We start from the raw sequence: 27,609 nt of genomic DNA, 5'->3' as shown, positions 1-27,609 counted from the left end.
ATGGACTGGGAAGTGATCCTTATGGAAGACATCCAGCCAGACCGAGAAGCATCCAGGCCCCGGAGAAACAGGGGATACACAGCCAGAGGGAGGACGGAGCAGAGGCCAGAGCCCAGGTGGGGTACAGCACCGTGCCACCGCCACGGGCTTAAGGGGAAGGGTGCCAAAAGGGTGGCTTGTGCAGTGAGGCCAGCGTTCCAGTGACTGGGATTGTGGCCATCTCCCATTCCCGGCTTCTTCTTTCAGCCTGTGTCTTGGAGTGCTGTCTTTTCTCAGAGAAGAGCCCAGAAAAGATTCAAGCCTCTTCTGTGATGTGGGCCTGCTCCTCTCCTGCAGGACAATGAGCTCCCGTGCAGCTTTTGTCCGTGGTTGCGGTGTCTTCGTCTTGCTCAAGAAAAGAGGCCACACGGTGGGGATGAGGTTGCAACTACTCCGGGAGCCGGGCATCTCCTCACGAGGTCGAGGCCTTCACCAACCCAAAGTGGAACCGCCGCGAAAACTGTTGACAAGCGGACACATGACCCAGGCAGAGATGTGGAGGGAGGCTTGCCAAAGACAGGCCGACATGCAAGAAATCGCTTTGAGGCGCAAAGGGCATTTTTCTCCACACACACACACACACACACACACACACACACACACACCGAAAACGAGAGAGAGAGGGCAAGAAACTCACACTGAGAGACAGAGAGAGAAGCGAAAATGGGAGGCACACAAACACATACACACACAGACAGTCATACGGCAGTGGCGCAGAAACAAACACCCCCAGGCAGCCGCTGAGGCTACGGGGTTCGGGGTTCGGCCCCCGACCAGAAGGACCCTCGGCTGAGAGAGCAGCCCACGGGCCTGCAGTCCGACCCGTCCTCGAGATCACGGGGGCACGACTTCTGGGGCGACTCACCCGAACAGCGGAACAGCGTCCGGGCGGGCCTGAGGCTGGGATGCGGCGCTGCCTCCCCCGGACTCCGCCTGTGCTTTCAACATCCTGGTCAGCCCTTCGCCACGAATCCTGGCATCCGGAGACAGTCCTGTGGACCCCGTGGAGAGGTCAGGCTGGACCTGGGAGCCCCGACACCCAAGCACTGCCACGGAGGGCTCCTGTTTGCCAGGCCTCGGGGCGTGGTTTCCGTGACAACCGTGGGAACCACTGTGACGCGTGCACCCGCTCGCGCCTCGCGCATGCGCATTGGCTGTGCCGCCCCGCGCTCCGCTGCGGGCAGTCAGGCTGCGTCCCCTTTAAACGATGGCGGCCGCTGGGCGCCAGCGGCTCTCCTGCTGCAGCCTTGGCAGCGGCTGGATCCGGGGTCCGGTAGGGGGCCGCGTGGGAGAGGGGCCGCGGGCGGCGTCCCAGGTCCAAACCCAAGACCCCCAGGAGTCCTGTCTTCGGGACCTCCTTGAGCCGATTTCCACCGGGGAAGGGGGAGTTTCAGGGCACCTGCTGGGGTCATCTCACGACCCCCCATCAGATCCGATTGCGGACCCCTACGGGGGAGGAATGGATTGGCTGAGCACATCACATCTACTGAGGCAGACAGGGCCTCACTGCAGCACAGAATGATCCCATGAGCCTCAAGGCGTGGTGTCAACTGAAAGTTCACTGAGCCCTGAGCCCTGCCTCCCTCCTTTCCAAGAGCGGTGACCTGCCGCGCTCTCAAGGGCCTGGGGCTCCTTCAAGCTGATCCCGCTTTCCAGAACACCTGTCACAGGTCCAGGGGCGAATCCGGGTGGAGCAAAGCGTGGCCACTGGCGTGCCCTGGAACAATGGTGTAAGCGTGTGTCACTGGGGCACACGGGCCGAATGTGAAAGAAACAACGGTGTCCTGGCATGTGCCGGTGGAAGAGGGCTCAGTGACCTTTCCGTGAATGACAGGGAACTTCAAAGACATCGGGGATCCAGCAGCGGGATAAAATCTCAAGGGGTCGTCCACGCAGGAGCAGGAGGTGTCTTTGTCAGGAACCAGACTGGGTGTGCAGAGATATGCGACAGCACCTGTCCAGAAGACAAGGACTTGTCTTTCAAAGGAGGAGGGAGGCAGAGGGTTCAGAATGGTCAGTGACTTTCAGTGGACAGCAAGCCTTGAGGCCCGTGGGATGATTGTGGGCTGCAGCGAGAGACTGCCTGCCTCACTAGATGTGCTCAGCCCATGCTTTCTCCGGCTGGAGGGTCCAGAGTCGGATCTGAAGCAGGGTCCTGAGACCCCAGCTGGCGCCCTGAAGCTCCCCTCCCCCGGGGAGATCGGCTCAAACCGAAGCAGGTTATGCAGAGAAAAGCAATCAAGACAGGGATCTCCAGGAAGTGTCTCCCTGATGGACTGGGAAGCGATCCTTGTGAAAGACATCCAGCCAGACCAAGAAGCATCCCGGCCCTGGAGAAACAGGGGATACACAGCCAAAGTGAGGACGGAGCAGAGGCCAGAGCCCAGGCGGGGTAGAGCACCGTGCCACTGCCACGGGCTTAGGGGAGGGTTGCCAAAAGGTGGCTTGTGCAGTGAGGCCAGCGTTCCAGTGACTGGGATTGTGGCCATCTCCCATTCCCGGCTTCTTCTTTCAGCCTGTGTCTGGGTGTGGCTTCTTTTCTCAGAGAAGAGCCCAGAAGAGATACAAGCCTCTTCTGTGATGTGGGCCTGCTCCTCTCCTGCAGGACAATGAGCTCCCGTGCGGCTGTTGTCCGTGGCTGCAGTGTGTTCGTCTTGCTCAATGAAAAGAGGCCGCACGGGCTGGGGATGAGCTTGCAACGACTCCGGAGCCAGCATCTCCTCACGAGGTCGAGGCCTTCACCAAACCCAAGTGCAACGCGCCAGTGAAACGGTTGACAAGCGGACACATGACCCAGGCACAGATGCGAAGGGAGGCTCGCCAAAGACAGGCCGACATGCAGGAAATGGCTCTTTCAGGCGCAAGGGCACTTTCCTCCACACACACACACACACACACACACACACACACACACACACACACACACACGTACACACCAACCGACAGAGAGAGGGCAAGAAACTCACAGAGACTGAGAGACAGAGAGAGAATCGAAAATGGGACACGCACAAACACATACACACACAGAGAGTCATACAGCAGTGGCGCAGAAACAAACACCCGCAGGCAGCTGCTGAGGCTTTCGACTGAGAACGACCCTCGGTGGAGATATCAACCCACGATTCTGCAGTCCGTCCCGTCCTTGAGATCATGGCGGGGCACGACTTCTGGGTAGACTCACCCGAAGAGCGTCCTGGTGAGCCTGACGCTGGGATGCCCCGCTGCTTTCCCCGGACCCCGCCTGTGCTTTCCACATCCTGGTCAGCCCTTTGCCAGGACTCCTGGAATCCAGAGACACTCCTGTCGACCCCGTGGATAGGTCAGGCTGGAGCCTCGGATCCCCGCCACCCAAGCATTGCCATGGAGGGCTCCTGTTTGCCAGGCCTCGGGGCGTGGTTCCTATGACAACCTTGGGAACCACTGTGACGCCAACACCCGCTGGCGGCAAGCACCCGCCCGCCACTCGCGCATGCGCAGTGGATGGACCCCTCCGCCCTCCGCTGCCAGCAGTCAGGCTGCGTCCCCTTTAAAGGATGGCGGCCGCTGCCCGCCAGGGGCTCTCCTGCTGCAAGCTTGGCAGCGGCTGCATCCGGGGACTGAAAGCGGCCGTGTGGGAGAGGCGACCTCGGGTGGCGTCCCACGATGCCACCCCCAGGAGTCCCGACTTGAGAATATCCTTGAGCCGATTTCCATCAGGGGAGGGGGAGCTTCATGGCGCCTGCTGGGGTCATGTCATGACCCCCCATCGGATCCGATTCTGGACCTCTACGGGGGAGAATGAATTGGCTGAGCACATCACATCGACTGACACAGGCAGGGCCTGGCTGCAGCCCAGAACGGTCCCATGAGCCTCAAGGCGTGGAGTCCGCTGAAAGTTCACTGCGCCCTGAGCCCTCTGCCTCCCTCCTTTCAAAGAGCGGTGACCTGCCGCGCTTCTCAAGGGCCTGGGGCTCCTTCAAGCTGATCCCGCTTTCCAGGACACCTGTCAACAGGTCCAGGGGCGAATCCGAGGTGGAGCCAATGCGTGGCACTGGCGCACCCCGGAAGAGATGATGTAAGCATGTGTCACTGAGGGCACACGGGCCGATTGTCAAAGAAACAACGGTGTGCTGGCATGTGCCCTGTGGAAAAGGGGCACAGGTGACCTTTCAGTGAATGCCAGGGAAAATCAAAGAAGGTCTGGGATCTAAGAGAGGGCCAAAGTCTCAGGGGGTCAGTCCATCCAGGAGCAGAGGGGGTCTCATCCTCAGGAAAGAGACAGGTTGTGGGGAGGAAATGCCACAGCACCTCTTCCGGAAGACAAGGACCTGTCTTTCAAAGGAGGAGGGAGGCAGAGGGCTCAGAAACGTCAGTGAACTTCCCAGTTGACAGCATGCCCTGAGGCCCGTGGGATGATTGTGGGCTGCAGCGAGATCCTGCCTGCCTCAGTGGATGTGCTCAGCCCATCCATTCTCCCCCGGAGCGGTCCTGAATCGGATCGGAAGCGGAGTCCTGAGACCCCACCAGGCGCCCTGAAGCTCCCCCACCCCCGGACGAAATGGGTTCAAACCGAAGCAGGTTTGGAGAGAAAAACAATCACGACACGGATCTCCAGGAAGTGTCCACCTGATGGACTGGGAAGTGATCCTTTTGGAAGACGTCCTCCAGACCAAGAAGCATCCAGGCCCCGGAGAAACAGGGGATACACAGCCAGAGGGAGGACGGAGCAGAGGCCAGAGCCCAGGTGGGGTACAGCACCGTGCCACCGCCACGGGCTTAAGGGGAAGGGTGCCAAAAGGGTGTCTTGGGCAGTGAGGCCAGCGTTCCAGTGACTGGGATTGTGGCCATCTCCCATTCCCGGCTTCTTCTTTCAGCCTGTGTCTGGGTGTGGCTTCTTTTCTCAGAGAAGAGCCCAGAAGAGATACAAGCCTCTTCTGTGATGTGGGCCTGCTCCTCTCCTGCAGGACAATGAGCTCCCGTGCGGCTGTTGACCGTGGCTGCAGTGTGTTCGTCTTGCTCAATGAAAAGAGGCCGCACGGGCTGGGGATGAGGTTGCAACTACTCCGGGAGCCAGGCATCTCCTCAGGAGGTTGAAGCCTTCACAATCCCAAAGTGGAACCGCCGCGAAAACTGTTGACAAGCAGACACATGACCCAGGCAGAGACGCGGAGGGAGGCATGACAAAGACAGGCCTACATGTAGGAAATCGCTTTAAGGCACAAAGGGCACTTTCCTCCACACACACACACGCACACACACACACACACACACACACACACACCAATCGAAAGAGTGAGGACAAGGAACTCTCAGAGATTGAGAGACAGAGAGAGAATCGAAAATGGGTCACCCACAAACACATACACACAGAGAGAGTCATACAGCCGTGGCACAGAAACCAACATCCGCAGGCAGCCGCTGTGGCTACTGCTTCGACTCTCGACCGAGAATGACCCTCGGTGGAGAGATCAGCCCACGGATCTGCAGGCCGACTCGTCCTGGAGATCATGAGGGCGCACGACTTCTGGGGAGAGTCACCGGAACGGCGTCCGGACGGGCCTGAGGCTGGGATGCCGCGCTGCTTCCTCGGGTCCCCGCCTGTGCTTTCCACATCCTGGTCAGCCCTTTGCCAGGACTCCTGGCATCCGGAGCAGTCCTTTCGCCGCCGTGGAGAGGTCGGGCTGGCGCCTCGGAGCCCCGCCACCCAAGCACTGCCACGGAGGGCTCCTGTTTGCCAGGCCTCGGCCTGGTTCCTATGACAACCGTGGGAACCACTGTGACGCGAGCACCCGCTCGCCGCGAGCACCCGCCCGCCACTCGCGCATGCGCATTGGCCGGGCCGCCCCGCGCCCCGCTGCCAGCAGTCAGGCTGCGTCCCCTTTAAAGGATGGCGGCCGCTGCGCGCCAGGGGCTCTCCTGCTGCAAGCTTGGCAGCGGCTGCATCCGGGGACTGAAAGCGGCCGTGTGGGAGAGGCGACCTCGGGTGGCGTCCCACGATGCCAACCCCCAGGAGTCCCGACTTGAGAATATCCTTGAGCCGATTTCCATCAGGGGAGGGGGAGCTTCATGGCGCCTGCTGGGGTCATGTCATGACCCCCCATCGGATCCGATTCTGGACCTCTACGGGGGAGAATGAATTGGCTGAGCACATCACATCGACTGACGCAGGCAGGGCCTGGCTGCAGCCCAGAACGGTCCCATGAGCCTCAAGGCGTGGAGTCCGCTGAAAGTTCACTGCGCCTGAGCCCTCTGCCTCCCTCCTTTCAAAGAGCGGTGACCTGCCGCGCTTCTCAAGGGCCTGGGGCTCCTTCAAGCTGATCCCGCTTTCCAGGACACCTGTCAACAGGTCCAGGGGCGAATCCGAGGTGGAGCCAATGCGTGGCACTGGCGCACCCCGGAAGAGATGATGTAAGCATGTGTCACTGAGGGCACACGGGCCGATTGTCAAGAAACACGGTGTGCTGGCATGTGCCCTGTGGAAAAGGGGCACAGGTGACCTTTCAGTGAATGCCAGGGAAAATCAAAGAAGGTCTGGGATCTAAGAGAGGGCCAAAAGTCTCAGGGGGTCATTCCACCCAGGAGCAGAGGGGGTCTCATCCTCAGGAACGAGACTGGGTGTGGGGAGCAAATGCGACAGCACCTCTTCCAGAAGACAAGGACCTGTCTTTCAAAGTAGGAGGGAGGCAGAGGGCTCAGAAGCGTCGATGAACTTTCAGTTGAAAGCACGCCTTGAGGCCCGTGAGATGATTGTGGGCTGCAGCGAGATCCTGCCTGCCTCAGTTGATGTGCTCTGCCCATCCATTCTCCCCCGTAGCGGTCCTGAATCGGATCTGAAGCGGAGTCCTGAGACCCCACCCGGCGCCCTGAAGCTCCCCCACCCCCGGACGAAATGGATTCAAACCGAAGCAGGTTTGGAGAGAAAAACAATCACGACAGGGATCTCCAGTAAGTGTCCACCTGATGCACGGGGAAGTGATCCTTTTGGAAGACATCCTCCAGACCAAGAAGCATCCAGGCCCCGGAGAAACAGGGGATACACAGCCAGAGGGAGGACGGAGCAGAGGCCAGAGCCCAGGTGGGGTACAGCACCGTGCCACCGCCACGGGCTTAAGGGGAAGGGTGCCAAAAGGGTGGCTTGTGCAGTGAGGCCAGCGTTCCAGTGACTGGGATTGTGGCCATCTCCCATCCTCGGCTTCTTCTTTCAGCCTGTGTCTTGGTGTGGCTTCTTTTCTCAGAGAAGAGCCCAGAAAAGATACAAGCCTCTTCTGTGATGTGGGCCTGCTCCTCTCCTGCAGGACAAAGAGCTCCCTTGTGGCTTTTGTCCGTGGCTGCAGTGTGTTCGTCTTGCTCAACTGAAAAGAGGCCGCACGGGCTGGGGATGAGGTTGCAACTACTCCGGGAGCCAGGCATCTCCTCAGGAGGTCGAGACCTTCACAAACCCAAAGTGGAACCGCCGCGACAACGGTTGACAAGCGGACACATGACCCAGGCACAGACGCGGAGGGAGGCTCGCCAAAGAGAAGCCAACATGCAGGAAATCGCTTTTAGGCGCAAAGGGCACTTTCCGCCACACACACACACACACACACACACACACAAACACACACACGTAAACAGCAATCGACAGAGAGAGGCAAGAAACTCACAGAGAGTCAGAGACAGAGAGAGAAGCGAAAATGGGAGGCACACAAACACATACACACACAGACAGTCATAGGGCAGTGGCGCAGAAACAAACACCCCGAGGCAGCCGCTGAGGCTACGGGGTTCGGGGTTCGGGCTCTCGACCGGAAGGACCCTCGGCTGAGAGAGCAGCCCACAGGCCTGCAGGCCGACCCGTCCTCGAGATCACGGGGGGCACGACTTCTGGGGAGACTCACCCGAACAGCGTCCGGGCGGGCCTGAGGCTGGGATGTGGCGCTGCCTCCCCGGGACTCCGCCTGTGCTTTCATCATCCTGGTCAGCCCTTGCCACGACTCCTGGCATCCGGAGACAGTCCTGTGGACCCCGTGGAGAGGTCAGGCTGGAGCCTGCGAGCCCCGACACCCAAGCACTGCCACGGAGGGCTCCTGTTTGCCAGGTCCTCACGGCGTGGTTTCCGTGACAACCGTGGGAACCACTGTGACGCGTGCACCCGCTCGCGCCTCGCGCATGCGCATTGGCTGTGCCGCCCCGCGCTCCGCTGCGGGCAGTCAGGCTGCGTCCCCTTTAAACGATGGCGGCCGCTGGGCGCCAGCGGCTCTCCTGCTGCAGCCTTGGCAGCGGCTGGATCCGGGGTCCGGTAGGGGGCCGCTTGGGAGAGGGGCCGCGGGCGGCGTCCCGGGTCCGAACCCAAGACCCCCAGGAGTCCTGTCTTCAGGACCTCCTTGAGCCGATTTCCACCGGGGGAGGGGGTGTTTCAGGGCACCTGCTGGGGTCATCTCACGACCCCCCTCAGATCCGATTGCAGACCCCTCCGGGTGAGAATGGATGGGCTGAGCACATCGACTGAGGCAGGCAGGGCCTGGCCGCAGCCCAGAACGATCCCCTGGGCCTCAAGGCGTGGTGTCAGCTGAAAGTTCACTGAGCCCTGTAGCCCTCTGCCTCCCTCCTTTGAAAGAGCAGTGGCCTGCCCTGATTCTGAAGGGCCTGGGGCTCCTTCAAGCTGATCCCGCTTTCCAGGACACCTGTCAACAGGTCCAGGAGCGATTCCCTAGGTGGAGCCAATGCGTGGCAGTGGCGTACCCTAGAGCAGATGGTGTGAACGTGTGTCACTGAGGGCACACGGGGCGATGGCGGAAGAAACAATGGTGTCCAGGCATGTGCCCGGTGGAAGGAGGGCACAGGTGACCTTTCCATGAATGCCAGGGAAAGTCAAAAACGCCTGGGATCTAGCAGCTGGGCCGAAAGTTTCAGGGAGTCAGTCTCCACAGGAGCAGGGGAGAGTCTCATTCTCAGAAATGAGACTGGATGTGCAGAAGATATGCGACAGCACCTGTCCCAGAAGACAAGGACTTGTCTTTCAAAGGAGGAGGGAGGCAGAGGGCTGAGATGGGTCAGTGAACTTTCAGTGGAGAGCACACCTTGAGGCCCGTGGGATGATTGTGGGCTGCAGCGAGAGCCTGCCTGCCTCACTAGATGTGCTCAGCCCATGCTTTCTCACCCGGAGGGGTCCAGAGTCGGATCTGAAGTGGAGTCCTGAGACCCCAGCAGGCGCCCTGTAGCTCCCCCTGCCCCGCTGGAAATCGGCTCAAACCGAAGCAGGTTTGCAGAGAGAAGCAATCATGACAGGGATCTCCAGGAAATGTCTCCCTGATGGACTGGGAAGTGATCCTTATGGAAGACATCCAGCCAGACTGAGAAGCATCTACGTCCCCGGAGAAACAGGGGATACACAGCCAGAGGGAGGACGGAGCAGAGGCCAGAGCCCAGGCGGGGTACAGCACCGTGCCACCGCCATGGGCTTAAGGGTAGGGGTTCCAAGAGGGTGGCTGGTCCAGTAAGGCCAGCTTTCCAGTGACTGGGATTGTGGCCATCTCCCATACCCGGCTTCCTCTTTCAGCCTATGTCGTGGTGTGGCTTCTTTTCTCAGAGAAGAGCCCTGAAAAGATACAAGGCTCTTCTGTGATGTGGGCCTGCTCCTCTCCTGCAGGACAATGAGCTCTCCTGTGGCTTATTTCCGCAGCTGGAGTGTGTTCGTCTTGATCCGTGAAAAGTGGTCGCCCGGGATGGGAATGAGATTTCAAATGCTCCGGGAGCCACGCATCTCCTCACGTGGTCGAGGCCTTTACAAACCCAAAATGGAACAGCCGTGAAAACGGTTGACAAGCGGACACATGACCTGGACAGACAGCGGAGGGACGCTCTCCAAAGACAAGCCGACATGCAAGAAATGGCATTTTGGCGCACAGGGCACATTCCTCCAAACACACACACACACATACACAAACACGGAAACACCAACCAACAGAGAGAGGGCAAGAAACTCACAGAGAATCAGAGACAGAGAGAGAAGCGAGAATGGGAGACACACAAACACATACACACATAGACAGTCATAGGGCAGTGGCGCAGAAACAAACACCCCCTGGCAGCCGCTGAGGCTACGGGGTTCGGGGTTCCGCATTCGATCGGAAGGACCCTCGGCTGAGAGAGCAGCCCACGGGCCTGCAGTCCAACCCGTCCTCGAGATCACGGGGGCACGACTTTTGGGGCGACTCACCCGAACAGCGTCCGGGCGGGCCTGAGGCTGGGATGCGGCACTGCCTCCCCGGGACTCCGCCTGTGCTTTCACCATCCTGGTCAGCCCTTTGCCAGGACTCCTGGCATCCGGACACAGTCCTGCGGACCCCGTGGAGAGGTCAAGCTGGAGCCTGGGAGCCCCGACACCCAAGCACTGCCACGGAGGGCTCCTGTTTGCCAGGCCTCAGGCGTGGTTTCCGTGACAACCGTGGGAACCACTGTGACGCCAGCACCCGCTCGCGCCTTGCGCATGCGCATTGGCTGGGCCGCCCCGCGCTCCACTGCGGGCAGTCAGGCTGCGTGCCCTTTAAACGATGGCGGCCGCTGGGCTTGGCAGCAGGGGCTCTCCCGCAACAGCCTTGGCAGCGGCTGGATCCGAGGTCCAGTACGGGGCCACGTGGAGAGGGGGTCGTGGGCGGCGTCCCAGGACGAAACCCAAGACCCCCAGTAGTCCTATCTTCAGGACCTCCTTGAGCTGATTTCCACCGGGGGAGGGGGAGCTTCAGGACACCTGCTGGGGTCATCTCACGACCCCCCATCAGATCCGATTCCGGACCCCTCCGAGTGAGAATGGATGGGCTGAGCACATCGACTGAGCCAGGCAGGGCCTGGCTGCAGCCCAGAATGATCCCATGGGCCTCAATCTCGGCTAACTGCAAGCTCAATCTCGGCAAGCTCTGCCTCTCGAGTTCAAGCAAATCTTCTGCCTCGGCTTCCCTAGTAGCTGGGACTACAGGCGCCTACCACCACACCTGTCTAATTTTTGTGTTTTTAGTATAGACAGGGTTTCACCAAGTTGGCCAGGCTGGTCTCGAACACCTGACCTCAGATGATCCACCTGCCTTGGCCTCACAAAGTCCTGGGATTACAGACATGAGCCACCCTTCCCAACCCCTACCAATTTGTATTTTTTAAGATAAGCCATCCGTCATTTATTCTGTGTAGATTTGCTTTAATTTTCACCCCGCAAGGTAAGTTTTGTCTCCCCAATTTAAAAAGTGAAAATAAAACCAGAATCATAGAGCCGGGCGCAGTGGCTCATGCCTGTAATCCCAGCACTTTGGGAGGCCGAGGCGGGCGGATCACGAGGCGAGGAGATCGAGACCATCCTGGCTAACACGGTGAAACCCCGTCTCTACTAAAAATACAAAAAAAAATTAGCCGGGCATGGTGGCGGGCGCCTGTGGTCCCAGCTACTCGGGAGGCTGAGGCAGGAGAATGGCGTGAACCCGGGAGGTGGAGCTTGCAGTGAGCGGAGATCATGCCACTGCACTCCAGCCTGGGTGAGAGCGAGACTCCATCTCAAAAAAAAAAAAAAAAAAAATAAATCATAAAGAGGTCAAAGGATAGGCAATTTAACAAGCTTATGAATGACAGAACTGAGGCTTGAAGCTAAGCAACTTATTTCAAGGGCTTTGCTATTGTATGAGAGAGGAGTGGAAAGAGAGGGATGGGCAGGAGAGAACGTGGCTGGACTTGACCACTCACTGTGTGTATGGGGAGAGGTGCCATCTGAGTCCTGGGAGAGTGACATCAATGACAGAAAGAGGGAGAGTAGAATGAGGAGTTGATATGAAGGGACAGTGGCAAGTTCATTCAGTTTGGGAAAGTCAAGTCTCAGGTACCAGCAGGACAACTGAGAGAAAAGGCATCCATTTCCATCAGTAAGAGTTAGCCAGGCTGTGTTGTCAGGGGTGGGAAAAGAAATTTCAGAATCATGTGTATTGTGTGGAGCATTGAACCTAGAAGGGTGAATGTGACTGACAAAGAACAAAATGGAAAGAGTGAGAAGGAAGGGGAGAAGAGGAATGAAGGAGACATATGATGCATCCACAATTGGGGAAAGGAAGAAATAAGAGGAATGGATGAAGGTGACCCCTCCAAATAGTAATCAGAAAGGTCATAATGAGGTGACATTTGCAAGCAATTTTCACGTTTTGCTACATAAAAGGAAAAGAACACTGAGAGAAAAGTCTTTGATTTCTTTTTGAAAAGTTCATGGTTATATATGACAGTATGTGGATAATTTTTTGTATTCTATTAAAAAAAATAATTTGCCAGGCACGGTGACTCATGCCTATAATCCCAGCACTTTGGGAGGCCAAGGTAGGCAGATCATGAAGTCAAGAGACCAAGACCAGCCTGACCAACATGGTGAATCCCCATCTCTACTAAAAATACAAAAATTAGCACGGCGTGGTGGCGGGCACCTGTAGTCCCAGCTACTTGGGAGGCTGAGACAGGAGAATGGCATGAACCCGGGAGGCGGAGGTTGCAGTGAGCCAAGATTGCACCACTGCACTCCAGCCTGGTGACAGAGAGAGACTCTGTCTCAAAAAAAAAAAGAAAAAACTGGAGAGAGAGAGAGAGAGCATACCAGAGAGACAGAGAGAGACAGAGAGAGAGAGAGACTGAAAGTTTAAAAAACTGGGAGAATATCTTATTGATATTAAGAAATAGTGATTCATATTCTAAGATGTGATAATGTTATTGTATCTTTGATTTTTTAAGAGTACTTATCTTTTAGAGCTAGAGACCAAATTATTTGGATGAAATTATATGATTTGCTTCAAAATAATTCAGGAAAGGTAGGAGAAGTGGGTTGGAGTATAAAATAAACAAGATTGGACATGAGTGATAATTGTTGAAGTTTGTTGATGAGTAGATAGGGTTCATTAGACTTTTCTATCTACTTTTGTGTATATTTCAATATTTCCATAATAGTTTTAAAAGTTATTAATGATTAAAACACCAGTGAATGTAGGAAAAAGGTATATACAAACCTTTGTCCTGAACAAGCCCATACAGTGTAATATTCTGAAGTATTAAGGTAAATTAAACTCAACCGTATTCATTTTATTTTAGAATATGAGCCACATTATTTAATAATGTAGTTAAATTATTCAGTGCCAAGACAGATTCTAAAAATAAATGTAGAACTCATCAATTTTAAGTAATTCAAAATTAAAACAATAATGAGATGCCATTTTGTACTTTTCCAAACCGGCAAATCTAAAAGATAATGATAAAACAATTCCAGCAAGACTGTAGGGTGAATAACTAAATAATTGCTAATGTAAGTTAATTCAATCCTTTCTGATAACTTTTAGCTGATTATAAAGTAACATAAATTGATTGTCGAAATATGATAGTATGTAGAAAAGTCAACAGTATTTTAAAAAATAATTAAGACTCACAGAAAGTAGATTATATTTCCTTCTAGGTTTAAAATGCATATATGGCTAACACGGTGAAACCCCGTCTCTACTAAAAAGTACAAAAAACTAGCCGGGCGAGGTGGCGGGCGCCTGTAGTCCCAGCTACTCCGGAGGCTGAGGCAGGAGAATGGCGTGAACCCGGGAGGCGGAGCTTGCAGTGAGCTGAGATCCTGGCCACTGCACTCCAGCCTGGGCGACAGAGCGGGACTCCGTCTCAAAAAAAAAAAAAAAAAAAATGCATATAAACATTTTGTTTTAAAATAATTGTCTTGAAAAAATTACGTGTACATAAATTACTGGCATACTTCTTTTCTTAACACATCACGAATATTTTTCATAACTGTTAATATTCAATAAATTTTTAACAGCAGCATATCACTTCACCACCTAGTTAACATTCCACTGCTGGACACTTAACTAGCTACCAGATTTTGGCTATTCAAACTGTGATTTCAGTCTGGGCACAGTGGCTCATGCCTGTAATCCTAGCAGTTTGGCAGGCCAAGGTGGCAGATCACTTGAGGTCAGGTGTTCAAAACCAGCTTGGCCAACATGGTGAAACCCCATCTCTACTAAAAATACAAACAATTAGCCGGGTGTGGTAGTGCACACCTGTAATCCCAGCTACTCAGGAGGCTGAGGCAGGGGAATTGCTTGAACCCGGGAAGTGGAGCTTGCAGTGAGCTGAGATCTGGCCACTGCACTCCAGCCTGGGCGACAGAGTGAGACTCCGTCTCAAAAAAAAAAAAAAAAAAAACCTATATATATATACACACGTGAATTAACATAATAATATTAGCAAAACTTTATATTGCACAAACATTTGCCAGGCACTATTCCAAGTGCTATATACATACATATATATATATATATATATATATATATGATTTCAGTGACCTTTGTGGCTTCATTTATTAGTTCCTCTGATTATTTCCTCAGGCTAGAATAAAATTCCTGTATTAAATATATTAATATTGTCTAAAGTTTTTGATATATATTGTAAAATTTCTGCCCTGAACGTTTGTGTCAGTCTCTTTCCAGAAGCAGCCCTTCTCAAGCATTCATGTGTGAACTGAATCACCCGGGCTCTTGGTAGCATGCAGATTCTGATTCAGGTTTGCGGAGGGGCCCAAGATTCTGCATTTCCAACTAGCTCGCAGGCGATGCTGATGCTGTTTGTCTAAGGGCCATACTTTGAATAGCAATGTAGTAAAGAGCTTTTCAAAAATGTTGTAATTTGGGGTGGGGCGCTGTGGCTCACGCCTGTAATCCCAGCACTTTGGGAGGCTGAGGTGAGTGGATCATCTAAGGTCAGGAGTTCCAGATCAGCCTGGCCAACATGGTGAAACCCCGTCTCTACTTAAAATACAAAAATTAGCCCGGTGTGGTGGTGCACACGCCTGTAATCCCAGCTACTTGGGAGGCTGACGCGGGAGAATTGCTTGAACCTGGGAGGTGGAGGTTGGAGTGAGCTGAGATTGTGCCACTGCGCTCCAGCCTGACCAACAGAGCAAGACTCTGCCTCAAAGAAAAATTAGTTTTGTTGAATTTTTGCTCCTACTTAACTAACACAAAGTCTTCTTATTCCTTTGCCAATTTAATAAATACAAATTATATATATATTCTTTTGATTTGCATTTCTTGGATTACTAATGATGATATACATACATTATTGTCCATATTTTAAATTTTATTTTTGTTTCTGAAAAGCTGGATCGTATATTCCTTGCCCATTTTTATACTGGGTATCAATCTTCTTTTTAATCAATTAGCACACTTGATACATTGAGCTTTTTAACACTTTATTATTTGTGTTGCGATTAGTTTTTCCCAAGGTAGCTATTTGTATTTGAGCTTTGTAGTTTCTTGACTTACAGAAGTTTTAAATTTTGTTTTCAATATTTTTCTCAAGCAATCTTTTCCTACAGATATCAGAATTTCCTACAATATCAGAATATTTGCTTGTAGTCTTCTGTTTTATGAAACTATTGAAATTTAGGTATTTAATATATTTCCTGTTTTAATTACAAAAGTAATAATTTACGTGAAATATTTGGAACATACAGATAAGGAGAACCATTGTTAACATTTTAGCATATTTTTATCTGGATAATTTCATATGCAAACATAGCTTTAAATATATATGTGTGTGTATATATCCATACATTGTTTATATAATTTTTAGAAAAATACAATCAATTCAAACTTTGTTCACTTATTACTATACCACAAGCAATTAATCATCCAATGTCAGCAAATATTGATAGCATCAGCTTTACTGGATCTGTAGTGTCCCATCATTTGCATACACCATCATTTACCTAACCAGTTCTCATATTTGTAGATATTAAGACTTTCCAGTTTAAGAACATTATAAAAAATACAGGGATAAGATAATTACATGTGAATTAACATAATAATATTAGTAAAATTTTATATTGCACAACCATTTGCCAGGCACTATTCCAAGTGCTTTATGCATTTTAAGCCATTTTAACCCTCACAAAAATGCATAAAGTGTTATTCCCTCCATTTCCCAGAAGGGAAACTGAGGCACGGAGTGATTGATCACTGAGTTAGTAACAGGCAGGGCCAGGATTTGAACCGATGGCCTTATCACCGCCTACTCTCTCAGTAGATGACTATTATCCAGCTGGTCTTTAAAATTAGGATGTAAATGTTCATAAGGAGCCGTGGTTCTCAAAGTCAGGTCTGGGCACCACCTGGGGACTTGTTAGAAATACATATCAACTGAGCCAGAAACCCCACAGTGGGGCCCTGCAGTCTGCTTTGTAACACACTCTCCAGTGGTTCTGGTGCATGCTCAGGTTTGAGGAAGAGAACGTGGTAGGAAGAGCCCTCACCAAGGAAGCCAGAAAAGCTGCTGACTTTGCTGTACTTCAAGACTGTTGTTGGAGGGTTTGTGTCTAAACCCAGGCAGATATGTTTTCTCATCTAGAAAACAGGGACACGGATCGCCATGAGGGATGACAGGCGGCAGATTAGACGACTTCTACCATTCATTCAAGCTCTACATTTCTATGATTCTAAGGCCATGAAAACATCATATATGATAAAGTTAAAAGTAATTGTTAAAATTGTGCAAAACTGGTTTATATCAGGGGTAGGAGAGGAAATTGGAAAGAAGTATAAAAAAGAGTGGGTATTGTAGAATTCCATTTGTGATGTTTTGAAGCTAATTTTATAAAGAATACACTTTTAAAATTATTGTCGTTAAACAGCACACTAACCACATTCTGATTTCTTTAGGTCTCTGAATTAAGACAACAGCTTCGAATTCGGGGCCTGCCTGTGTCAGGCACCAAAACGGCCCTCATGGACCGGCTTCGACCCTTCCAGGACTGCTCTGGCAACCCAGGGCCGAACTTTGGGGATATAACGACTGTCACTTTTCCTGTCACACCCAACACTCTGCCCAATTACCAGACTTCTTCCACCAGTGCCCTCTCCAATGGTTTCTACCACTTTGGCAGCACCAGCTCCAGCCCCCCGATCTCCCCAGCCTCCTCTGACCTGTCGGTCACCAGGTCCCTGCCAGACACCTTCAATGATGCCTCCCCCTCCTTTGGCTTGCACCCATCCCCAGTCCACGTGTGCACGGAGGAAAGTCTCATGAGCAGCCTGAATGGGGGCTCTGTTCCTTCTGAGCTGGATGGGCTGGACTCCGAGAAGGACAAGATGCTGGTGGAGAAGCAGAAGGTGATCAATGAACTCACCTGGAAACTCCAGCAAGAGCAGAGGAAGGTGGAGGAGCTGAGGATGCAGCTTCAGAAGCAGAAAAGGAATAACTGTTCAGAGAGGAAGCCGCTGCCTTTCCTGGCTGCCTCCATCAAGCAGGAAGAGGCTGTCTCCAGCTGCCCTTTTGCATCCCAAGTACCTGTAAAAAGACAAAGCAGCAGCTCAGAGTGTCAACCGCTGGCTTGTGAAGCGGCTCAACTCCAGCCTCTTGGAAATGCTTATTGTGTGGAGTCCTCAGATCAAACCAATGTACTTTCTTCCACATTTCTCAGCCCCCAGTGTTCTCCTCAGCATTCACCACTTGGGGTTGTGAAAAGCCCACAGCACACCAGTTTGCCCCCATCACCCAACAACCCTCACTTTCTGCCCTCATCCTCCGGGGCCCAGGGAGAAGGGCACAGGGTCTCCTCGCCCATCAGCAGCCAGGTGTGCACTGCACAGGTAAGAGCACCTTGACCATGCCTGGTGCACACCTCTTTCTGGAAGTGGGTTACAAATTTTCAACTGCTAAAGAGCTAATGTCAGAACTTTCAATGTGAAGGGTTTACCAAAAGCATAGCAGCATCTCCCAGACACTACAATCCTTGAATCTCCATGGTAGACCAAAGTCACTCATCCTCTAAGGCAGGGGTTGGCAAACTTGCTCTGTAAAGGGCCAGATGGTAAATATTTTTTGCTTTGCAGGTCACACTGTCTGTGTCATCCCAACCTAATTTTGCCTTTGTATCACAAAAGCAGCCACAGACATCATGTAAGCAAATGCACATGGCTATGTCCCAATAAAACTTTATTTAAAAAAAAAGTCAGTGAGCAAGACTTGGCTTGTGGGCTTCAGTTTGCTGACCACTGCTCTCAGGATTCCCAGGATTCCTTGGTATCCAACCTTATCATAGGCCAAACCAATGCCTCAAAGGTTTAAAGGGGAAATCATCAGATCTTACTCTTCATGTAATGGTCTGCATAGTGCAAACATTTACTGAGCACCTACTATGTGCCAGGCCCTGTTCTCATCTCTGGGAATTAGTGCTGAGCTAGTCAAACAAAAATTTCTATTCTCATGGGAACAGAGACAGTTTAAAAGCAAATGAAACAATTTCAAAGTAAATTATGTACTATATTAGAAGAAGATACATCTTATGGAGAAAAAGCAAAAGGGTGTGTGTGTGTGTGTAATTTGGAAGTTTGCTACTTTTTTCTCGGGATGGAGTCTCGCTCTATCACCCAGGCTGGAGTGCAGTGGCATGATCTTGGCTCACTGCAACCTCTGCCTCCCGGGTTCAAGCAATTCTTATGCCTCAGCCTCCCAAGTAGCTGGGACTACAGGCGCATGCCACCACGCCTGGCTAATTTTTGTATTTTTAGTAGAGACAGAGTTTCACCATATTGGCCAGGCTGGTCTCAAACTCTTGACCTTGTGATCTGCCCGCCTTGGCCTCCCAAAGTGCTGGGATTACAGGCGTGGGCCACCACGCCCAGCTGGAAATTTGCAACTTTAATTAGAAGGGTCAGGGACATTTAGCAAAACCTTGAAAGCAGTAAAAAAAAAAAAAAAAAAGTTGTGCATATTTGGGGTGAAGGCATTGAAGGCAAAGGAGAAATAGCACATACAGAGGCCCTGAGGTTAGAGCTTGTAGGGACTGTTCAAGGATCAGAAAGAGGGCCAGTGGCTGGACTAGAATGGGAGTGGTCATAGGAGATGGCTTAGGAGACTCACTAATTCAAGTATGCTGCTGCTGGCCATGTAATTTGTCACTTCTTCCTTTACAGAACTCAGGAGCTCACGATGGCCATCCTCCAAGCTTCTCTCCCCATTCTTCCAGCCTCCACCCGCCCTTCTCAGGAGCCCAAGCAGACAGCAGTCACGGTGCTGGGGGCAACCCTTGTCCCAAAAGCCCATGTGTACGGCAAAAGGTAGGCACCTGAAAAAAGGCTTCAACATGGGATTCGCTTTGCCTCTTCTCTCTTCTGTAACCCGGGAGGCAGAGGTTGCAGTAAGCCGAGATCGCACCACTGCACTCCAGCCCGGACGAGAGAGCGAGACTCTGTCTCAAAAAATAAATAAATAAAATAAATAAATAAAGAACAATATAGCTTAATAATGACTGATCTATGCTTACAACATTAAATGCTGGTGGGAGAGAGGGACAGATTGATTATAAACGGCTGGAAAGGTCCTCCAAAGTGAGCAATAATGAAGTTCCCTTTAAAGGCAGAGTAAATTTCATTTTAGAGAGAAACAAATCCACTCCAAGTGCATGTAAAAGGATGTACAAATATGAGTTAGAAGTTTTCCCAGGGAGTCATTTCCTGGGGTCATCCCAGAAATCATGATGACTAAAATGGCCATAATCTGCAAAACAACTTGAACAATTAACTAATTTCTGTGAAGTTAAAGATTGGGATCAGGGTGTGTGGGAAACAATGTTGGAGGAAGAGAGAGGGACACAGATCCCTGGACAGGATTGGAGAGATGTGCAAAGCAGGGGACACAGTGCAGTATCTTTATGGAAAAGGAAGAGATGTCACCCTTCAGCTGGTGGAAGAAGTCAGGGGTATGAAGGATTCAGGGTATGGAGAGTCTCAAGGGGCAAAGAAGAGGTGGCAGAAAGGAGACAAACAACATAAGCATGACATAAAAGTGCCACATACCACAAGTCAGGGAAGGGGCAGAGACCCTGACGTGGGCCAGGCACTCCACAGGAGAACACACTCACAATAAACAAAGCTGGTTCATAAAGAGACCTCAGCAATGCCTCCAGCTCTCTGCAAAATAACCATTTGGAATAAATGACCTGTGGGATAGATTACTCTGGAAATTCCTGGGTTGATTTTTTTTTTTTTTTTTTTTTTTTGAGACACGGTCTCACTCTGTCACCCAGACTGGAGTGCAGTGGTGCAATCTTGGCTCACTGCAGCATCCACCTCCCAGGTTCAAATGATTCTCCCACCTCAGCATCCCGAGTAGCTGGGATTACAGGCCGCCACCACGCCTGGCTGATTTTTTTTTTTATTTTTAGTGAGACGGGGTTTCACCATGTTGGCCAGGCTGGTCTCGAACTCCTGACCTCAGGTGATCTGCCCACCTCTGTCTCCCAAAGTGCTAGGATTACAGCCATGAGCCACTGCACCCGGCCTGATCTTTTTCGTATTGAACTGGACTCTTACTTATTTTCCCCTAAAAGAAGAGGGTGTGCCTTAAGGGAGAAAATTGATCTGCAAGGTTCCCATTCTAAGATGCCACCACCAATAAACCCACAGTAGCATTCACTATTGTTTATATATGGGAGTTATTTTCTAAGCCCTGGACCTTTTCTTTTCCTCTTAGATCAATTTTTCCAAAATTTAGCCTGTTGTTTCTAGAACAGAAACAGTATCATGTCAGACCCATGAATTCAATACCTTTCTCCATATCTTACCCATGCAGATGGCTGGTTTACACTCTTCTGATAAGGTGGGGCCAAAGTTTTCAATTCCATCCCAACTTTTTCTAAGGCAAGTTCAGCAATTTCAGAGGTAACACAGCCTCCATCCTATGAAGATGCCGTAAAGCAGGTAACCATGTGATTTGTTCTTTATGGAAGAATAAATAGACTGACTCAATGAACAGACATTGTTTTATATGATTAAACTTCACATAGTTTGTAAATTCTGATGCTGAGTGTGTCATGTGCCACGCCACCAAAATAAGCAAATTATGTAGACAATAATTGGAAAACAGTGTTGCGTGTGTAGCTGTGTGAGGCGGGGAGAGAAGAGAGAGGGTCACCTGTCTGGCTTTGGTACCAGCTCTGCCATCTGCCAGCTGCCACTGTTGTGCAGGTGAACACTTCACCTCTCTTATGCAAAACAGGGATATTTACTTGGTAAGGATTCTAGATAACCTAGCACTTACCACTTTGTTCAGGTACATAATAGCTTCTCAAATAGATGACAGTGATTGTCAGGGTAATACTTCCTAAGGTGCTCCCTGGCTTTAAAATTCAATGACCCTGCCAAAACATTGATGGGTGTTGAAGCTGGATAATAAACGCAAGGAGGTTCACTGTATCCTCTGCTTTCGTTTGTATTTGGAAAGTCTCAAAATTAAAAAGTCGGAAAAAGAAAAAACAAGGCTGGGTCTGGTGGCTCACACCTGTAATCCCAGCACTTTGGGAGGCCAAGGCGGGTGGATCACACGAGGTCAGGAGTTTGAAACCAGCCTGACCAACATGGTGAGACCCCGTCTCTACTAAAAATACAAAAATTAGCTGGGTGTGGTGGTGCGTGCCTGTAATCCCAGCTACTCGGGAGGCTGAGGCAGGAGAATTGCTTGAACCTGGGAGGCAGAAGTTGCAGTGAGCTGAGTTCGCAACACTGTACTCCATCCCAGGTGACAAGAGGAAAACCCTGTCTCAAAAAAGAAAAGAAAACAAAAGAAAAACAGAAAACAATTAATGATCCCCTATTTCAAATAGTTTGAGCTTGGATAAGGTATTTGATAACCCTTCATATGTGTTTAACCCAGAGAAGAACATTTACATCGGTTGCTGTGTATGGATATCCCACAGATCAAAGTCAGCCTGCAGTTAAGTTTTGTTTGGCTTAAAGAATATGTAAAATAACAGGAGATGGTATGCAAAGTGGGCTTTCTCATTTCTAAAAAGCTAGAGGATCTGGCAACCCAGGAGCCACATTGCTGCAAGACAATTGCCTAAAGCAAGGCTCTTCTGCTACTTTGAGCCACAACTATGCTCTGCTCTCTGCCTCTTTCTCTTATTCTATATTCAGTTCATTTCAATTACCTGCCAGACACTTAGGCTTCTGGTACCTTCTGAACTGATAAATGACTCATTTTTTGGACAGTGCTCCCATCCATATTGATTAGTGATGCCTGTGTTTATTGAGTCTGGGCTCTCAGAGCAGTGAGATGGATATATGCCTTTGTTCTCCCCATTCCTCTCCCCTGGTTTCTGTAAACATCAGCTGATTCTTCAGTTTCAAAAGAAGAGGGCCAGGCAAAGTGGACGTCCAGAAATAAGACTCTACTGAGATGAGCCAGAGAGGAGGGGACATACCCTACAAGTGTCTACAGCTTCCTCAAGCTACTGCAATGAAGAACCAACAAAATACGAGCCAAGTTCTTGGACCACATTGCAGAAACCAAGCAAGAGGTAGATTCAGGTCACTTCAAAGTAAGAGCCTAAAAAGACATTTTCTATATACTAAGATGTCCTGCTCCTGGGATGAAAACCTCTCAAATAATAGAACTGACTCTAAAATACTCTGTGCTAGGAAGCATTCTGCCTTCTTTTTCCTTTCTCCTGTTGTAGTAGACTGTTTCATTCAGCAGTTTATCTGCCTAAAATTAATACTGAAGCTGAATCAAATATGGTTAAAAAGCCATTAGGCAATAGACCCATGGTCATAGCAGCATGATTCACCGTAGCCCAAAGGTAGACACAACCCAAATGTCCATTGACAAATGAATGGATAAACAACATGTGTTATATCTATACAATGGAATTTCCCTCCCTCCTCCCCCCTCCCTAGACAATGGAATTTTATTCAGTCTTTAAAAAAAAGAAATTCTGGCTGGGCGAGGTGTCTCAAGCCTATAGTCCCAGCACTTTGGGAGGCCGAGACGGGTGGATCACGAGGTCAGGAGATCGAGACCATCCTGGCTAACATGGTGAAACCCCAGACGGGCGGATCACGAGGTCAGGAGATCGAGACCATCCTGGCTAACATGGTGAAACCCGTCTCTACTAAAAAAATACAAAAAAAACTAGCCAGGCGAGGTGGCGGGCGCCTGTAGTCCCAGCTACTGGGGAGGCTGAGGCAGGAGAATGGCGTAAACGTGGGAGGCGGAGCTTGCAGTGAGCTGAGATCTGGCCACTGCACTCCAGCCTGGGCGACAGAGCACCAGACTCCGTCTCAAAAAAAAAAAAAAAAAGAAATTCTGACACATGTCACCGCCGGGCGCGGTGGCTCAAGCCTGTAATCCTAACACTTTGGGAGGCCGAGACGGGCGGATCACGAGGTCAGATCGAGACCATCCTGGCTAACACGGTGAAACCCTGTCTCTACTAAAAAAAAAAAAAAAAAAAAATGTATTAGCAAATGACCCAGAGTCAGCAGATGGATGAACTCCCGGACGTGCTTATTGAAAGTGGAGGTAAGACTACCTGTGTCCTGTCCATTAGGGCATTCTGAGCCTGCGTGAACTCTTAAGGAATGAACTCTCGGTAGCAAGATCAGATGCACACTGTGAGTCGGATGTACCAGGCAGTCCTCAGGGAGAGTCATTTCCTTTGAGCTTCTCGCACATTTTTACAGCTGATAAAAGAAAGCATAGTGGATGATTCCTCACTGCCTTTGTCCTAGGAGCATTTTTCAGAATCATTTTAATAGTTTTCCTGTCTCAGCCTAATCCTTGTTTCCTTAAGTGTTTTCTCTTGCTGCACTACTTCTTTCTATGTTCTAATCTCAATGTGCCTGCCTTCTCAATTATGAGAAAAGAAAAAAGCAGATAATGAACGTTTTGTGCCACCAACTCAAAGTGAAATTCAATTAGTAACCTTCCACTGGATGGTTCATTCAGGCTTAAATGTTATTCATGCTAGCAATAAAACATAATCAACATGTGCTTTTTGTCATCTTTTAATTTGTTCATTTATTTACTTAAAAAATTACAGAGTGTGTACCTAGAATTTCAAACCACACAAATGAATAAGATGACCTGAGGAGTATGTGTAGAAAAAAAGAAAAGAACTCAGGGAAGAATCTTTGGGCCAAAAACATTTAAAATTTCAGAGACGGAGGTAGCAAAGGACTCAGAGAAGGGGTAGCCAGGCATTGTGCTAGTCTCAGTGCTGCATCAGACGAAGTCCTGATGTCTATAGAGTTTACAGTCTGGTAAGGGAAACAGACAACAAGCAAGTGAACACACCTTTCCTCCACTGTAACAAGAGGGAAGAAGAAAGAGATGGGTACAAACATATGTGTGTATATGAGTTCTGTGATGGAAAAATGAGAAGAGTTCATATCAGATGCCTGTATTTTTATACAGACCCACACACACATATACATATGCATACACACACACACACACACACACACACACATATATATTTTTGAGATGGAATCTCACTCTGTCACCAGGCTGAAGTGCAGTGGTGCAATCTCGGCTCACTGCAACCTCCCCCTCCCAGGATCAAGCAATTCTCCTGCCTCAGCCTCCCGAGTACCTGGAACTACAGGCGTGCGCCACCATGCCCAGCTAATTTTTCATATATTTATTAGAGATGGGGTTTCACCATGTTGGCCAGGATGGTCTCGATCTCCTGACTTCATGATCCGCCCACCTTGGCCTCCCAAAGTGCTGGGACTACAAGCGTGAGCCATCGCACCTGTCTTGCTCTTGTATATCTTTAATGAAATATGTGGCAAGACCAGAAACGCATGAGGATGTAGAAGGGGAGTGTGGAAGATCCAGGTGAAGAAGAGCAGTTATGACTTAATTATGAATGAATTGAGTTTTCTGGAGAAACACAGCAGGGTTGTTTTGCAGTCTTAAATGCCAGCGGTAGGTCTGACATCAGAAATCTAAAGTGAAACCAAGTCAGCTTAGTTGTTTAATTTTTCTGTTGCAGTGTTCTGCTGATCCAGAGCATGCTCAGTGAAGGCAGACGATCAGGTTCATCCAGAGGTAGGGTTCTGCCAAAACTACAGGCTGGACAAGGAAAGAAGTGAAGACCAGAGGGACTGGTGGACAGTGATAACGCAGTAGAGTCTACGGATTGGCGTGACTGTAAATGGTTGTGAAATTATTGTTACCAGGTACTTAATAAGTGGCTTGGAGGGTTTGGAGAGGATGGACAGCGAGTAGAAAACATAGCTTGAAAGTGAGCTTTCAGAGGGATGCAGTATTTGGAGATGACACAATCCAAGTTGTGTCTGACAGGGTGGGAAAGAGGGAATCACTGGAGTTGAGAGCAAGTCGGGAGCTGAGAGGCCACCATGAATGCTGTGATTTCCAAGGATGCTCAGGTTACAGAATGAGAAGGGCTGAAGTGGGGGAAAGGCAATGGAGTAGGAAGTAGAGTTTTCAGTGAATGAGGAGGAGTGACCAGAAGGCTAGGGGTGAGGCATTGGTGTCACCCTCAAAACCCAAAACTGCTGAGTGGTCATCAGAAAGAGGGGGAGTAGCAATCAGAAAGTGGCAATCAGGTGTGGCACCTGGTCCCTCATCTTCAGGCCCTCACTGAGGGTGTCGGGATGGACTCAGTGTCCTCAAGGGACCACCAGGGGTCAGAGGAGTAGGCACAGGAACCTTCAGGGAAGAGAGTTTAAGAATCACAGAGTGGAATTCCCAACAGGAAAGGGTTTGGGAAAAACCAGAGGGACGATGAATTGGAGATTGACAGAGCAGCTTAGAGATGAGATTGGGTGGTGAGCCGTGACCAGGGAAGCATGGCCATCTTCCGTATCTAAGTGTAACTCACTCATATTGCGTGGCATGCTCAATTTGAAGTGATTTAACAAGTCACATCGTGTATTGCCCACAGAAATGCCAGACGCTAGAGAGGATCACTCATGTCTTCAAAAAGTCCCAAAGATACCCAGATCTTCCCAAAATCCAACTGCTGTCCTCCCCAAGCCCTCGGCTTCCTTTGAACAAGCCTCTTCAGGCAGCCAGATCCCCTTTGATCCCTATGCCACCGACAGTGATGAGCATCTTGAAGTCTTAGTAAATTCCCAGAGCCCCCTAGGAAAGGTGAGTGATGTCACCCTTCTAAAAATTGGGAGCGAAGAACCTCATTTTGATGGGATAATGGATGGATTCTCTGGGAAGGCTGCAGAAGACCTCTTCAATGCATATGAGATCTTGCCAGGCCCCCTCTCTCCGATGCAGACACAGTTTTCGCCCTCTTCTGTGGACAGCAGTGGGCTGCAGTTAAGCTTCACTGAATCTCCTTGGGAAACCATAGAGCGGCTGGACCTCACTCCGCCAAGTTCCACACCAGGCTTTAGCGCCCTCAGCACCAGCAGTCCCAGCATCTTCAACATCGATTTCCTGGATGTCACTGATCTCAATTTGAGTTCTTCCATGGACCTTCACTTATAGCAGTGGTAGAATGCCCGATGCACCAGCGCTACGGAAGACCAATAGGAGTTCCATAGGGGAAAGCACACAGCCATACGCACTTTACTGTCCAAAAATAAGAAGAGAAGAAGAAGAAGAAGAAGAAGAAGAAGAAGAAGAAGAAGAAGAAGAAGAAGAAGAAGAAGAAGAAGAAGAAGAAGAGGAGGAGAATTAAAGAGAAGCAATGGAGACTTCTGTGCCAATCAACAAGAACAAATTGAAGACATTTTTAGAAATACATATACTGTAATATTTACCAACATTCAGTACCTGTTAATGATTTCAACAATGCATTCAAAAATGTGCTTCTCAGATTAAGGATGCCAAAAAAGATATTTCACTGCCTTTTCAAAGGCCAGTATATTTTCTAGTCCATTATTTTTCTCAGGCATTGTTGGGGCATAAGCTCACACTGCAAGCTTTTCTCATTAATTCACTAGAGATAACGTGGAAAGGAAACACAGTCTTTTGGGAGCACAGGGAAGCCAGCCCTCCAAGGTTATGGAAGACATACCTGCGATGGAAGCTGTTGCCCAATGTCTCCATTACTCTCTTTCAAAAGAGAAGCCAGACCCAGCGTCAAATCAAAAGTTCTTGAGACAGAGGGACAAAACCAATCTTTTTTGAGGAAAGCTAAATCAACTCAATGTCCCTCTACCACAAAACTGCCCCATTGGAGTGGTTCTGAACCTGTACCCAGGACTCAGTGTGGTCACTAATAACAGTTAACCTGAACTGAGTCCACAGAACTCCACCCAGAACTTTCTTCTTTTTTAACCAGTGGCCCAGTCATTCCCACCATATCTCTGCTGATAAGTACGTGTCCTAGATGAGAACCCTGAAGGATGCAGACCTTCTTCCCCCGAAGGAGATGCCACAAACTCCCCAACACAGCCAGCCCCCTTTAGTTTCAAAGACTAGAGATGACCACATTGGTAGAAACATATCTCGAGGCACAGGAAGGAAGCCGTACCAGGGATAATTCAGACAGGACTAGAGAATAACATCATTTCACATACCCGGGAATAAACACCCTGGGTTCCTATAACAGGACTATTACTTCTGGGAGTCCAACTTCTCCTTTTGTTTTGCTATTATCACTTTATCTTTCTCTCACTCCACTTTTCCCTCAAGGTACCAATCCTTTCCTGTTCCTCATTTGGCCATCTTTCTTTTTCTGCCCCAACATTGGGAGGGGAGGACTTCTCAGCTCTAACAAGCTGCCATACTCCTAAGAAAGCCATTTTTGAAAAATGTAACAATCCAGGT

The 27,609-nt window shown here is 50.0% G+C and overlaps 1 protein-coding gene across 1 annotated transcript; it reads left to right on the top strand.

Annotated features, from left to right (window-relative positions):
- Positions 1-26,331, top strand: LOC115895662 (myocardin-like). Its single transcript, XM_030926318.1, is given in 8 exon segments — positions 1-116; positions 795-1,050; positions 16,728-17,657; positions 18,984-19,127; positions 20,641-20,689; positions 20,692-20,768; positions 23,313-23,370; positions 25,763-26,331. Coding segments are annotated over 8 exon segments (2,199 nt in total).
- The last annotated feature ends 1,278 nt before the right edge of the window (positions 26,332-27,609 follow it).

Source organism: Rhinopithecus roxellana, chromosome 22, assembly GCF_007565055.1.
Source record: "Rhinopithecus roxellana isolate Shanxi Qingling chromosome 22, ASM756505v1, whole genome shotgun sequence".
NCBI lineage: Eukaryota > Metazoa > Chordata > Mammalia > Primates > Cercopithecidae > Rhinopithecus > Rhinopithecus roxellana.
This window is presented reverse-complemented; position numbering and strand designations above follow the sequence as displayed.